This window comes from Xiphophorus couchianus, chromosome 12 (genome assembly GCF_001444195.1).
Source record: "Xiphophorus couchianus chromosome 12, X_couchianus-1.0, whole genome shotgun sequence".
Lineage (NCBI taxonomy): Eukaryota > Metazoa > Chordata > Actinopteri > Cyprinodontiformes > Poeciliidae > Xiphophorus > Xiphophorus couchianus.
Window position 1 is genome coordinate 19,696,875 of NC_040239.1, and position 16,082 is coordinate 19,712,956.

At 38.1% G+C, this 16,082-nt stretch overlaps 1 protein-coding gene across 4 annotated transcripts in view; it reads right to left on the reverse strand.

Moving 5' to 3' along the window:
* The window catches only part of rhobtb4 (Rho related BTB domain containing 4), a 41,263-nt gene that overhangs the window by 18,310 nt on the left and 6,871 nt on the right, over window positions 1-16,082 (reverse strand). The window contains exon 1 of one of the 4 annotated variants that reach the window (XR_003597580.1): window positions 1,949-2,294. The exons of 2 other annotated variants lie outside the window; for them this stretch is intronic. Coding sequence is in view for 1 of the 2 variants with exons in the window: in XM_028033717.1 (XP_027889518.1) it covers window positions 1,949-1,977 (29 nt within the window). In the remaining variant the exon portion in view is untranslated. Of the gene's footprint in view, window positions 1-1,948; window positions 2,295-16,082 lie in introns of those variants that run through there. One more of the 4 variants, XM_028033717.1, reaches the window with a different exon arrangement.

Sequence of the window (16,082 nt, forward strand, 5' to 3'; positions counted from 1 at the left end):
CTTGCAGGTGAACCTCTACCTCTGTCTCTGTTTTGCAGACGTTAGCAGGTTTTACTTCAAGATTGCCATTTATTTAGCTCTATCAATCATTGCATCAACTCTGACCAATGTCCACCACCAGGTTTCTTGATGGCAATGTCTGTTAAAGATTATGCGAAGGGTTGGTTTATACAACATGGAGGGTTTTTGCAGGGCGAAAAGTTAATTGAAGTACACTGGATATTCTTTTGGTATAGAGCAAAAGAGGTTTAATACACACAACTTGTTTCAGATTTTTATTTGGAGGAAATACTTAAAAAACAAGCTCAATTTTGCTCAACCTCATAATACGCACTACTCTTTATTGGTCTATCATAGAAAATCTAAATAAAAATACAATAAAGTCTGTTGCTGCAAAGTGACCAAACAGGGAAAATTGAAGTGGTAAGAATACCTGAGGAGGTCCTGTGAATCAGATGCAATATTGTATCTGTCATAACATGTAAACAAATTAATCTGAACCTTAGTTATCAAATACTAATTAGGAGTAAATCCATCTGAGTCGTCCTTTTCTGGTTATCTGTATTCACAGCACTAAATAGCAAACACATACAAGCATGTGCACAATTTGAAGCCCTATTACCTCTGTGTGTCTGCCACAGCAGCCTGTTTCAAGGGTCACAACATTCAAGCCAGCCATGTAATGCAGGCTCACTCTTCCATGTGGGTTTGTGAGTGCAGCACATTGTTATCTCAAAGCTGTTGACACAGTCAAAGCTTAATGCCTAATCAGAACAATAGGTAGCTCTGTTACAAATCCGCCAGACAGTGCACCTAATGACAGCTGTGATCTTTTGATTCATTAACTGGAGTGCTGATGAAATGGTTATGAATTTCTGGCCAAATTGTACCTTAATCTCAAAGTCAGTGAGTATGTGCTTAGACGTCAGGGACGAGTTTCTTTTGACCACAATGACAACTGCACAAAGTAAAAAATGTTATTTGATGTTGCACAAAATGAGATGAGCCATGATCACACTGAGTCCATTACCAGGCATGTTTTAATGAGGGGGGAAAAAAATAGGTCTTAATTGGCCAAAATACAAAGATTGCGCAGTAATCTGTTTGTGCCAAATATTTATGCAACTCCAAAACTCGAGACATGATTAATCTGCTCCTGACGGGAAGTGAAAATATGGCCAGAGAAACACAGAGGACATTATTTATTTATGTCCAGGTGGAAGTGAGAGGCTTCTCCATCAGCCACTCACCCACCTGAGTAACACAATCTCTCCGATGGCGTCATAGCCCAAGGATCAGCATTACAGCATGCCAGTATCTGTACATGCTGCAAAGAATAGGTGTGTATCTTGCAAGATTTCGCCCCCTTTATCTGTCGTCCCAGCTGTGATCCGCATGGTTGCAGTAAATAGTCTGATGTAGTATGGCTACACTCATCAATGAAAAGAACCTCGTGCTCCCCATTCATAACCACCTGGCTCATTCATTTCTTTAAGCGACTCAATAACCCAGGCAGCCCATTGTTTTCCTCCCACAACGTAAAACACACAGGCTTCAGATGCAACACAAAGCAGGTGCATAAGCCTATCCATTCCAAGTGATGCGACGAGGAGTCTTGCGTAATGAGCCAAGCCCATCCGCTTCACAATGACACCGAATAATAATTTAATGGTCTCTGCAGCACGTGCTGAATCTAATAAATGCCAATAATTTATCAATGAAATGACCTACTTACATAACACATAATTACGTTTGGTAAACCGCCTGTAGTTGGATAATTACATCTATCACAGCTGAATAACTGGGAATGTATGCATCTCAAAACGATAAAACGATAATTATTCGCACTTTTTTTATGGAGAAAACGTGGCGAGAGGGCTGCTTTGTGCACAATAAAGATCGAAAGAGGAGCATGTGATTCGGTTTGGCTGCAGGAGGGGGTCCCTACCTTCCGACGGTTCCGGAGTTGACCCACATGCCAGTCTGCTGGGGGTTCAGCCGGCCACTCAAACCGGACAAAAACGCACGAAGAACTAAAAGATAGTCGCGTTGATTCCGTTCTTTGTCAAGTAGCACAGAAAGCTGCAGACAGGACCTCTGCCCTGAAACATCCTCCTCCTCTTACTTCCCCGTGGTGCTACCTCCTTACCCGCCTCTCTCTAAGCTCAACTATTACCGACTCTCGCCCGTATGACGTGCTGCTTTGTTTCCACGCGCCCGCTTTTCCGAGTTAAATCTGAGCATAACTTGTCGATCAATTTCTATAGTCTGAGCTGAGCCGCCCTCCCCCTTTGTGTTGTTGTTGCCCCAGCTGATTTAACCAGAGACACGCCCCCACGGCATTGCGTCACTACCCAGGACGCCAAACTCATCCTGTGAGGCGTTCATGTTTGGTACGTTTTCTGCTAACATCGTTCGTTCTTTTCCATTCTCCAAAAGCAGTTGTTTTCACGAAATCCACTAAATAAAGAAAAATAAAACCATACCTTAATGTTTGTGATTATTTCAAATACCTAAGTCCTAATTGTCTTGAAACTTTAAAAAATATCAAGTAGTGTTCTTCAGGCTCATACTGACTAAAAGATATATGAAAGGGGGTCTTTCAGTTTAATATACCAAAATTCTACTCAACTCAGTTTATCTCTGTAGCCCCGATCCAAAATAAATGTTACCTCGGTCACTTTACAAGACAAATAGATTTAAGTGTACACAAACATAAGATATCAACCCAATCTTAGAGACAGATTCAAAGTCACATTTCAATTGAGTCCTTGTTGCAATATCATGCAGTCAGTTATTTGAGGATAGACAGCACTGAGTCATTAAGGACAGCAACCCATCCTCATGTATGTTTAAAATATTGTTTGTTTTCCTTCATTTTAGTATCTACAGTCACATTCAATAAACTGGAGTACTATTGAAAAGCTTACTTATTTCTTTAACTCAATTCTCAAAGTTAAATACATAATAGAAATTAATTACGCTACAACTGATGTGTTCATTTAAGACTAGAATGTTACACCACACCAATAAAACATTTTAATGACATAATTTTAAAAAGATGACTGCATGTTTAGCTATCCATTAATCCATTATCTAACACGCTTCTCCTTGTGGACTCGTGAAATTTCCTAGAAGATGGCTGCTCTGAATTTTCCACCAGATTATGGGACCTTGACTTCAAAATGAAATGCCACATTTATTTGACTTAAAACAAGGACTGAAGCACTTGTAGTCAATGTCTCAGATATATGTATGTATGTGGTGCCTCTTAAACACTTCAAGGTTTCACAGAAAAGCGAAGTGCAGGAAACAATCACATTGTAAATAACAGGTAGCATCCTTTGCAATTATTCACAGGCAAAGTCGAGGAATTTGTATGGCATTATGGTTATTTTGAGCACTCATTCATAGCAGTTACCCCATAACAACCAGTTACTTATGGTGAATCCAGCAAAGTCGCACATAAGAGGCAGATCATTGACTGAATCCGGGAAAGTCCCACATTTTCTTAGTCCCTTCCTAGGATTCCTAGGATTAATTTCTGGAATGTTAAGCAGCACCAAAACAACAGAAAAAAAAAATTTCCTTGTCACCAGGCAACAAAAATTGCTTACAGGTGAGGAACGTTGCATTGATTTAGTCTGTGGTTTAATCAAATCTAAACAGCAGCTTTTAATAAAATATGAATGTGTTGGGTTTTTTTTTTATTGTAACCTAAAATAATTACCTGTGAATATCCTGGAGCATTTGGTCATATGTGTATCTTGTTTAGAGGATCTCCTAACTTTATTCAAATATCTGAGTAAGACTGAAGACAGACATCTACTGGCAGATACTGGTACTGGTCACAGGGAAACAAAGGAGGCATCAACTGGCATAGTTCACTGCAACAGCGGCTTCCATTTTTGTAGCAGATCCTGGTGTGGATTAGTGTTCATGTCAAACTGTCATTAGTAAACAAAGAATTGTCATATTATAGCACACCAAAAAAAAAATTTTTTTTGACAGGTGACTTGTTTGCATAATTCATTGCATCCCTGTTTGCTCACAATATGCACGTCTTATTATAATAATAGCTGCGTAGCAAACAATTTGTACAATCAGTATCAAAATAAGCAGGGCTGAAGCTAAATGCGCTGCTAGGCATTTCTACATTTCTACATTTCTATTTTTTTTAATCTCCATGTCCAATGTTGTCTAGTAACCCTGAGAAAATGCTGCTCCCTGACCTAGCTGGCATGGTCAGAAAAGAACAGCATGAAAGATGGGCAGGAATGCTGATAGAAAGCAGGGGTTCAGCTCCACTGGCACTGAGAGGGCTTAGAGCCGTGGACAGGCAGCCCCTTTTGTTGGAGAGCAGAACTTCTGTGAGAACTCTTGAGCCGCACAGTCTGAGGTGATGTCTGGCCTTTTCAGCTACAGTGGGACAAAACAGGCTGCCTCTTTTTCCCATCGGTTTTATCTCACTTTTATGGACTGAGAGGGACATGTGCTCCCATAGATTTTACACCGGGCTGAGATTAAAGAGCTGTGGTCATTCTTTGGCATTTTGGTGTTGGGATAAAAAGTGTCTTTATTGCTACCCGATTTTCCCGTGGTTCAAACTGAAAAGGTCACACCCTAAAATTGATTTAGTTAAATTAAATATCAGTTTTAAAATGACTCATAAATGCTTGACCAACTGTGAATGAATGTGTGGCTGGAGAACAAATGCATATTTGTGTGAGGAAAAAAATAAAATAGACATTTCTAACATGCCTCAGGGTCATTTTGTTACCTTTTCAAAGGGAAAAAAATTCACTGGTTCGGGAAAATAGTGAATAGAAAACAACAAGAACATAAAGAATTATGATTTTAAAGCACAAATAACCCAGTCTATGATATTTATTGCAAAGTGTAAGTAAATTATTAAAAGTTTTCAACATTTATTAAAAATAAAAATCTAAAAAGTGTGGTGTCCATTTCTGTTTACCTGTTCTGATTGTTTAGTTTTCTTGAAACACTTTTTTTTCCAAAATCACTTGCAAGTCTTTTCTTTTGAAGAATAGATTAAGTTATGTTGAATGGAGAACATCAGTGAGCAGCAATTTTCAAGTTCTACAAATTTGTACGTGGATTTAATCTTATACTTTGACCTCACTCTTCTAAAACATTGAAATGCTTTGATCTAAACTGTTACACTGTAGTTCCGTATACTCAGAGTTGTTAGAAGGTGAATATCCATCCATCTTTCTGTCACCTCTCACCAGCTGCCTTGTCCCAGCTGAAGAAAGCATACCTAAAGAATGATCTTGCCACCGCCATGTTTCACTGTGTAGGTGCAGGGTTCATTTGTTGCTGTGTGTAGCATTTTACATGTGGGGGGGAAAGATTACATTCCGGTCTCAGCTGAGCAGCTTCTTTCATTATTTGCTAAGTCTCCTACCTGACTCATAACATACAGCACACACTTCCTGCCGCTCCTCGATGTCAACAGATTTGTGGAGTGCATGAATAATCGTTGTCATCTCAACTGATTTTCTCACCTGAGCTGTGGATCTTTGCAACTCCTCCACAGTTACCATGGACCTCTTAGATGCTTCTCTGATTATTGTTCTCCCTGCTCAGTTTTGGTGAACAGCCGTGGTTGGTCAGTTGTGCTCTATCATTCATCTTCCACTTCACAAATAAGTTTTTTGTTTTGGTCTACCAGACACAATCTCAGCAAGATACTTGGGAGTTTTGTGAAAAAGGATGGATATTTTTGCAAGACACTGTAGCTGATACATGCCTAACAACTGACTTTATAGTTTGCAAACTTATTTGCATTATTTATTTGGAATTTCTGCCATTTGTGTGTTTCAAAGTCTCTATCTGTTTACTTTAGCTGGTATAAAGTGAAAACGTTGTTTTCCTTACTGCACAGGCAAGGTTCATCTGAAGCGTTTCAGATGATCTCATGAGTTTATCCATCACCAAGAACCAGATATCATGTAGCATTTTAATGACCAAGGAGCATTCTAGGAGAATGTGTTCACCCTCATCTTATCTCCCCCACTGACCCTGCTCTCACCCCCACAGCTCCCCCGAACCTCCAACAGGTCTACTCATCCCCCCCTTCTGCCCCCAGCTCTGTGCTGGAACTACTCTAAAGCTGTCAAAACACCCAGCTTCTCACACTCCCTGTGTCCACACACCAACCCAGAGCATTAGCAAACACACACTCATGCACACACGCCCGCACAAACACACTCAATAAAAACAGCCTCCATGCAGCCCATTCACTGCACCAAGTAGGTCAGAGCTGCAGTGGGTCTTCCACACACACCCCTCATCACTGTGGAACTGATAACAATATCAAAGATGGAATTGTACCTCTAGTTTTGAAATACACATATACAGAGAGAAAGAGAAAGGCAGAGAGGGAGAAAGAAAAAAGAAAGAGCGAGTTTGAGCACAGATATCTACAGAGTATCGTTTTACAAGTCAGGTTTGGGGAAATTTTTGTTTGTTGGCTTGTTTTAAAGAGGGGAAAAAAAGAATATGAGGCATGAGTGCTCCCTTGCTCACTTACAGCAAAATTTTAGAGGTCAAATGTTAAAGGTGAAAGTGACATGATTGAAAAAAAAAAACATAATCTTGCTATAAAAAATAAAAATACCAAATGATCAGCAAGGGAAAGACAGTAAAATATATGCACTGAAATTCAAACACATCTGCATGGATCACGCGCACACACACACACACACACACACACCCACACACCAATCAAACGCACGTACACAAACACTCTATTCAGATATGGAGAAGTGACTGAGTGTTGCCAGAGCCAGCACCCTGTCATAAAACTGAGTGTGTTTTGGCAATGGGTGATGAGCATGTTAGCAGAGTGTGAGTTAAAGTGAAAAATAATTCAGTGCTTGATAAGGTCTAAGAGGAAGCAGAGGAAGCCAGAGGTTGATCATATTGTTTACTTGAAGCGTTATCAGCAGCCCGCTTTTTTTGCACTAGTGTCTGGTAAAACTCTGTCTGACCAGCAGCTGTTACCTCATTATATCCTGATGAAGTCACTGCATTCCTCATAGTGAAAATAAGCAAAAACTCTGTGACATTATGAAAGGTAAGACTAAGACATATACTTTCAGCCATTCAAGCACCATCTTTAGGATATGGGCATTTAGCCTAAAAACCCAACATTGTGACTGAATATAGAATTTTATATAGTCATTACATAAAAAGTTATTTTTTCAATCTTAGCCTCACGTTTAATATTGGAACTTGGGAGAAAATTCATCAAATTACACATATACGAGTAGTTGGCAGAAGCACTAACAAAGGGATCTAAGTTTAGTCCATTTGTAGTGTCCTCTGCATTATGGCATAAAAATAATATATTTTATCGCAACACAAAATAGTATTATTTAAGAATTTTAGGGGGATCTTGGTGAGATGTTCAATGCTTGGCATGTGGTTTTCTAACTCTGCTTTAGGAATCTCCTGACCTGTCTGCTGAGTTTGCTTTGCCTTCAAGTTTGTTCACTACTATTTCCTAGTAAACCTATGAAGGCCTCCATTAAACAGCCGGGTTCATGCTGAGACTAAATTAACAAGAAGTGAACTCATTAATTAGGTGTCTTATTAAGATAGCTGATTGTGCTTAGCTTTATTTAGTACAGCAAAGTAAAAGATGCACAGAAAACTTTCAGAGATTATTTTAAAAAGATTTAAAAAATAGAAAGTTTGTATCATTTTCCTTCATAATCATGTAATATTTTGTGTTTATCTGTCCCATAAGCTCTTACTAAAATATAATGAAGTTTGTAGTACTAATAGAACAAAATGTTCAATACTTTAAATTCAATGAGACCTTTTACAAGGCACCTGAAACATTTATTTTGATATAAAAAATGCTTTCTAGTATTATTTTGTTAAATATTTTTCCTTTAAAAGTCAGGAAAATACTGACTTTCAGGCATTCACACTGAAAAACAAAACTTAAAGTTTTGTCTGGGGAAAACTTGAGTTTGAGTTTTCCCAGACGATTATGATGTGATGTATGATCAGCCATAAATTTCTTCTGGTGATGATAGGTCATGAAAGGGGATGTATGTGAGGAATGCAGAGTGGCTTCAAGTACAAGCCCAAAGGCTATGAGGCTGGCAGATAGCAGATGGAGGCCAGGATAAATTAGAAAGAAAGGGGCATAGCTGCTGGAATTTAACTTTGATATGTTCAACTTAAATGTTTCACAGTGTGATCCTTAGAAACACTGCCTGGAGAGAACAAGAAGTGCTGTATAGTTTACACTGTCCTTCAATTGCAGCACTAAGTCTTAAAAAGAAAACCCAATTAGAGTTTTGGGGCATATGTGGTCTAAACAATCATCATCATACAGACCCACCCACCCACATCGGCACATATCAAATCAGCCTGTGTTCCCTGTGGGTACTACATGGCATGGAGGTTTAAGCTAAACGTTAAAAGAGAAAAAACACTCAAATGTGAAATTTGACATTTACAGTTGCTGAATTGTTTATGTATTATTTTAAAATGCAAATGTTAAGCCTATCTGACTGAGACAACAGATTGCTTAAGGTGCATATTAAGATTTTAGGGTGCAAAAGATTTGAATCTAATTTTTTCAGTCTTTCTTGAAAAAGAAGGCTGAAATAAATCTGCCTCAGAGTTACATCATATCCAAGATGTTGCCCAGGCATGACCTGCAATGCTCGAACACATGTAGAGACACACATACTCATGATAAAAATTGTACTCTTTCTCAGCCTTAAATAAAGCATACACCCTGACTGAAAATCTCAGGATCAGAAAAAGATTATAATTTTTTAGTGCTGTCTATTAATTTAAAAAAATGATCAGATTAATCACATTCTGGAGTTGTGATTTACCACTATTTCAAGCTTTCAACAGTAAGCTTGAAATATAAATATGCAAGCAGTTGTGGTTCTTTCAGGAATGTATGAAGCACAAGAAGGGATGTTGCCTTTAGAGCTATTAAAGCCCATATCTTTAATCTATTCTCTCATAAATGCCATCAGAGTTAGGGCTTTAATTTGGCTCAAGGGTCTGTCTCTGTCTTCACCGACTGTCCACTGGATTCACCAATTGATAACGTGATTTTTGGTGAGGGTCCACAACTTAACTTTTTAGCTCTGACCCGTTCAGGATCTATTAAGAAATTTAGAATGATTTCTACATTCAACATCGACACCAAAGGTGCTTTTCAAAGTTGCAGAGCTCAACAATGCAGCCATGTTCTAGGACAGAAAGTGTTTTTGCCCTTGCAATCAGAGGTCATGACAGTGTGAGTGCCTGAAAGGAGATTGAATGAAATCAAAATTACTCTATTAGCTTTGTCTCTTGCTCCTGTTTCCTGGTTAAGGTTCACCAGCACAAAGTTATAATATCTGTGATTTATTTTCTGGTGTTAAGATTTTAATCAGATGTCTAAGAGGGAAAAAAGAAACAGGTACCTCAACATCCCTTTCTAGGCCATGCCTTCAAGATAATAAGCTCTCAATCAGACACACATGCACAATCTCTGCTAGATGGAGACACAAGGGTCAGTGGAGGTCCCTCATAATCTGTGGCTGGCAAGTGTCAGGGATAATCTTATTAAGACTCTCTTCAGCTGTTTCTCTAAACTCTTAAAGTGATCGTGCTGAAAAACTGGCACTAATTATTTTTTGCAACCTGAAGAGATTCTCTAAAGTCAAGGTTGGCGGAATGATGTTTGAGTCAATGGGCTTCTTATAATACTAGATATTTATAAATCTTACAATAAAAATGGCAAACTCAGGGATTGCTTGGAAGAGGTGTAAACAACAAGGAGGGTGGATATTGTAAAGAAAAAAAAGATTTTAAATGCCAAAGGAAGTCAGTAAGGAACAATTTGTGGGTTAGATGACTGAGTGGCTGAGAAGGATCTTAGGCTGTTACAGAAAAAAGGATGAGCCAGGTGTTTGGGTCAAAGGATGGAGAGCTGAGATCAGGAAGCAAGTAACTAAAACAGGAGCAGATCCAGGTGAAGGGTCAGAGAGCCAGGGTTAAGTAAGGTCAGAAGAAGTGAATCTTGTAGCACTTAGGAAAAATATTCCATTAATGAAAGTCTGTGCTAAACTAGTTCTGTGCCTGATGGAAAGCTTCCACTTGAAGCTAATGCCATGCATTGCAATGCAAACTATACACTATGTGTAAGTGCGTTATTGACCAGTGCATTAACAGCAGATCAATATGTGATGAACAACAAAGTCTTATGTAGGTGAGTTACCTCGCTGCAATTTACTTTTAAATCTTTCTGAACTGAAATTTGTTGTTTACCCTTTGACACAGGACCTGTGATTATTTTTACGAAAAGAAAAATGTTGAAAGATAGAAAATGCTATTCATTTGCAGAAAGAACTTGACAAAAAAGTAAGTTAAGATCTTCTCAGCACAGAAGAGAAAAAAACATATTTGTAGTACATCAAATTTTAAAAAAAATATATTAAATTGCATGGAATTGTGAGAAGTACTGACCAAAGGAGCAATTACCTTGAGGAGAAGGAAAAGTTGTGAAGAGTGCAACGTATCTAACCTTCGCACAGGTCAGTCAGTACTCTCAAAACAGCCTGATCAAACAGAGAGCGAAGCCAAGACAAACACCTCTGGACTGCAGTCTGGGACAGAAAAGCAGAACTCAAGCCTTGCTGAAATCGTCCTGTATGGAGTTACTTCAGATCCAAAAACTGCAACATGGCTCTTTATACCTTGAAATGAAAGAAGTATCTATCTATCTATCTGTCTATCTATCTATCTATCTATCTATCTATCTATCTATCTATCTATCTATCTATCTATCTATCTATCTATCTATCTATCTATATATATATATATATATATATGTATAGAGAGAGAGATATAGTACTGAATAGACAGACGGACAGACAGATTTATATTTATAGCTATATATAGAGAAATATAAAACTATATATAGAAATATATAAAGATACTTTTCCTACTGTGTAGCTCTACATTGCTATTGTACTAATTCAATATTCATCTCTCGTCTGAGCTGTTGCGCACACATACAGAAATAGAGAGGAGAGGAAGTGCAAGAGTGTAAACAGCAAAAGTCTCAGAGAGATTGAGACACAAATAAACCATTTTACGGCGAGACAAGGTATAACAGGAAGGTCCCCTTTTTGTCTGTTTACTTCAAATAGCCTTCAAGCTGTTTGTCCATTCACTAAACTGAGTTCCTCATATTGTATTCCAATGGAGAAACAAATAACAAATCTATTGTGAGATGAAAAGCATTTATCTCAAAAGCAATGCACTTTAATTTTATTCAAAGGGGCCCTGAGTGGATTTTGTAATCCCATTTTTTTCTGTGAATAATAAAGAAGCAAGTAATCCTTCAGATGACCTAAAATAAATATAAAAACATCCCAATACAATGAAATGTAATACCTTTGATTTGGATCAGCTGAAAAGGAATTATCCTGTGTCTCTAATTTAAGATCTACCTACAAGTCTACACAGCTAATACACTAAGCATGATATCCTAAAAATAGTGCAATGGAAAAATCTATACTAGTGTCCAGTTCTTTCTGGACACCAGTATGGTATCCAGCACCGTGGCATAGTATACAAACAGCTTGACATGATCATCTCACACTGTGGCCACATGTCATTTATTTGCCATTGAGCAGTGCTCAGAAACATGTTTGAAATATTTGAGAGAGGGCAAAGGATAGGAAGGGCTGACTATCGGTTTATTATTATCAATACTTTCAATGTGTTACAAAATTTCCTAAATGTAGCTATGAAGCCTTTTGTAATCTTTGGAGTTTAAAAACAGACTGCAATGTCTAAAATGGGAATACCTTCTCCTGCCAAAGGCCTTATAAATTGACTCTTTTTTGGAACCAAATAGAGTTTCTTATTTACAAGAATTGACTGAGCATCATATGGCCTCATCTGCTGTAAAAGTGCTGCTCCCAGGTACATCTAAAAAAAATCACTTAGAATATTGTGAAACATGCATTTAGAATATTATTTTAAAAGTTCAGTATTTTTTGTCTGTCATTTCAGAAAGTGAAACCCTTCTATTATTTTCCCAAACAGATGAGTTTTTAAGCCCAAAATTGTGTATGTCCTGCTGGAAAATGTCATCAGAATCTCCATAAAAGCTTGTGTGCAGAGGGGAGCATGAAGTTCTTCAAAATCTTCTGGAAGATGGCTACGTTCACTGTTGACTTCAAAGAAAATACATTGAACCAAAGCCAGGTGACAAACTAATAGTGACATGATCACTGATAGTGGAAACGTCAGCAACATGTTTTCACTTGCTGAGTGGAAACACGTTGCTGAAGAGTGGAGAAGTGTTCTTCTCCACTCTTCCTCCAGACTTTGGTAACTTGATTTCCAAATGCAAACTTTGTGTTTATCTGAAAAGAAAATTTTGGATAGCAGAGAAACGTGTGCAGTTCTTTTTCTCCTTAGCCCAAGTAAGATGCTTGTAGCTCATACGCAAAATTTAGAGGCTTTTTCTGAACATAGTGGAGCTTGACTCCAGCCTAGGTCCAATCCTTGTGAAGATCCCCCAATTTCTTGAGTGGATTTTGCTTGAGAACCCTCTCTAGCCTGTTGCTATAATTGTTGCTGGTGAAAATGTTGCTACGCCTTCCACTCAACTTTCTCTGAATATGCTCGGATACAGACTCTGAACAACCAACTTCTTCAGCAATGTCCTTTGTGGCTTCTCTCTGTGAAGGGTGTTGATGGCTGTTTTGTGGACATCTGTCAAGCCGTCATTCTTCCCTATGACTGTATCATTCTGGGTCAGTGAGAGAAAATTTAGAAGCTCAGGTGTTTTTAGTTAATTAGCTCATTAGGGGGTGACACTATGAATTTCCAATACTTAACTTTTTCACAACATTCAAATGATCTCAGACAGAATTTGGGAGATAAAAGCTTGAAATATTTCACTCTGTTTTCTGACATCTATGTAACATATATGTTTCACTTTCTCAAATGTGACAAAAAAATAAAATGCTATATTTGAAAATTATAATATTTTCAAAATATTCTCTTTTTTTTTACATGTACATGATGGAAAGAACAAAAGCCCATACAGAGGTGGCTAAAATGAGCTTCATCCATAAGGTGGCTGGACTCAACCTTGTAGGCAAAGATTTGAAGTTGCACCACCTAAGAGTTGAGCAGCTGCTCCATTTCATCAACAGGGATCACTCAGGGTGGTTTAGAGATGTTAGTAGGGTGCCTCCTCAGCACCTCCCTTTGGGGGAGGGGGTTTCCAAACACATCCCAGAACTCACAAGAGAGATTAAATATTCCCTCTGGGGTTGGAACTCCTTGGGAGCGCCCCCTGAATGAGCTGGAGATTTTCACTGGGGAGTGGGATGTCTGGATCTTTCTCCTTTGCAAACTTAACTCGAGACAGAAAATAGATGAATGAGGTCTTAATGTCCCGCAATAAACCTCACTGTATTACTTATCGTTCTATCTAAGGGAAAGTAAATGGCAATTGACTAGAAAACCTAAACAGCCGTAATGGACTCAAAAAGTCAATATTTCTCCATAAACTGGTATCTGGTGGTGTCTAATGCTTCAAAGTTAACTGTCACCTGATATTTAGTAGGAATCATAATGGCTTGCTTGATGAAATATTTATGCTAAAATGTGGGTAATACATTCTACAGTAAGACAAAGAAGGTGGATAAAACGGACAGCAAAGCATTCTGTTTTCAGGTTACTTCATTTGGAAAAAAGTCTACAGATTTCTGTGTCACCAGTAAATTTTCCAGTTTAAAAATGTTCATCTTCTATATTCTGAAGTTCTTCTAATTACTCTACTTTAATGATAAAATAAAGTCAACAGAAGTTACAGTATCTCAGATAAGTATTTGTACTCTTTGAAGAGTTTGCATTTTGTCACATTACAATCACAAATCTCTATTATTTTGGAGGATTTTATGTGATACAAAAATAATGCATGATTGTTAAGTGGAAGGAAAATAATAGAGTTTTCAAAATCTTTTAAAAGAAAATAAACTTTTGATGAATAAGTTATTTAAATTCAGCAGTCTTTAATCATATGCTCCTCAACAGAATCACGTCAAAAGTCATCAATATGGAAAATAAAGTCATGCTGTGCTTTACATCAGTGTAAATAAAAATGCTCTTGTTAAATGAGAGAAAAACACATATTCATTACACATCACCTGAGGATGTCGTCCCATAATGAAAAACATTTTTGGTCACACTGTGGTGGCAGCAGGAAGGTGCCACCACATGCATGGACAAAAACATGCTATGTCCATGCTTTTGTTCAGCATGAACAAAGAAGTAGATCTGAGTTGACAGATAACTGATTAAGTTAAATATATGAGAATACCATACACAAGCCTGTTAGAGTGTACAAAAGACTCTGGACTAGGACAGAGTTTTTTTGGGGGGGAAGGGTTTGACTTTTATATTTGAAATCCCCATTAAGAATCTCATAACTGAAGGTATGAAAGCTAAAAATATCCAACCCCTCTGAATGTACACAGTGAGTCAATTTCAGAGACTCATTTGGGAGCAAACCACAGAGGCCTGACCCAGGCAATCAATGACGAGGATGATGACAGAGCTCTCTTCCTCAGAGTTGCTACCATTGGTTTCCATAACTGACTCATCCATTCAGAAATGTAGGAGAAATGGAGAGAGAGGCTGATGAGAGGGTGTCAGTCAGGTTGCATCAGCACTCTGAAACTGTAAAAAAAAAAACAAAAAAAACTGGGCAGGCCCACAACAATGTATGAAAAGAGCAGCAAAGGGAAACACCTTAGTTTGCTGACATTTATAGACACACAATCACAATTAAAGATTAAAGTCTTGTGGTTTCATGAGAGTGCTTGTCAGAAAACAACAAGTCTCACCCTGATTTATAGGAATGACACCCTTGGGTGTTTCCTTCTCTGGATATTAGTTCAAAGCCTCCAATACAAGAGCACAGATTAGTGCCCACAAACCGGGTAAAGACATTTATGTCTCATTGTGTCATTGTCATTGTTTTGGAATTAAAATGTCAATGTGTGACACAAAGAGTTGTTTGGTGTGTTAAATGACTTTTAAGTGCATAGGATGGCAAGTATAAACCTTTGCTTCAGCTTATTCCTTTTTTGGGGGTGTGAATTATTATTTTTTAAAATTGTTTTTTTATTGAGTTTTCTTCTTTTTTATGTTGTTAATTTATCAAGATCAAGTTAATCTGGATCTTAATTTGTATCTATGTCATGATTTTAAAAAAAAGCACAAAGAAAGAAGAGTGACTACAGAAATCACTTTTACATTATTCAGAAATAGCTGTAATCAGTGACAAAAAAGGACAAAACCCAAGTCTGTGCGTAACATCTAACATGGTGGGTCATCCTCTTAGGCTCCCCTCCCCCCACAATGTCTTTCATGGACAATCCCCAAATTCTGATCTTTTACTAACTCTTATATTCCCCTCCAAGCGCTGACGCTGTCTACGCTGCTATAGCTGCTAATTGGGGCTCTCTTGACTCTCAGTTAATGAGTTCCGCAGCTTCATTTTAAAGGACAGCCAGATGGATAGACAGGCAGGCAAGATGGGAAAACAAACAGGAAGATAAGCAGACAGTCAGCCAAGGCTTGCAGGTGCTAAAAATGAGAGACGCTAGAGATTACCACTGTGTGAACAACACAGAAGCCTGACATATGGGAGTGTTTGGGACCATGCAGACATGTAAAGGACATGGTGTGTGGGTCAAGTTCCAGGGTCCTGCAGGGGATGCAGAAACACAACACACCTGTTTGTCTGTAATCAATCCCCCTACTGCAAGCAAGCATGTACAACTTCCACTATCAAAAAATTACTTTATTTTATATAGCCTGAAATGGAATGTGTGATTGCTCAACACACATACACTTAAATTTCTAGTTGGCATTCCTTCAGTCATTTGACGTTGGAGCCAATTCACCCAAGGGGATCAGCTTTCTGCCATAATGAGGGAAGCAGATGCTGAAAAATAGAAACCCTGGGATCAAATTGCATATGAGAGTTGAACAAA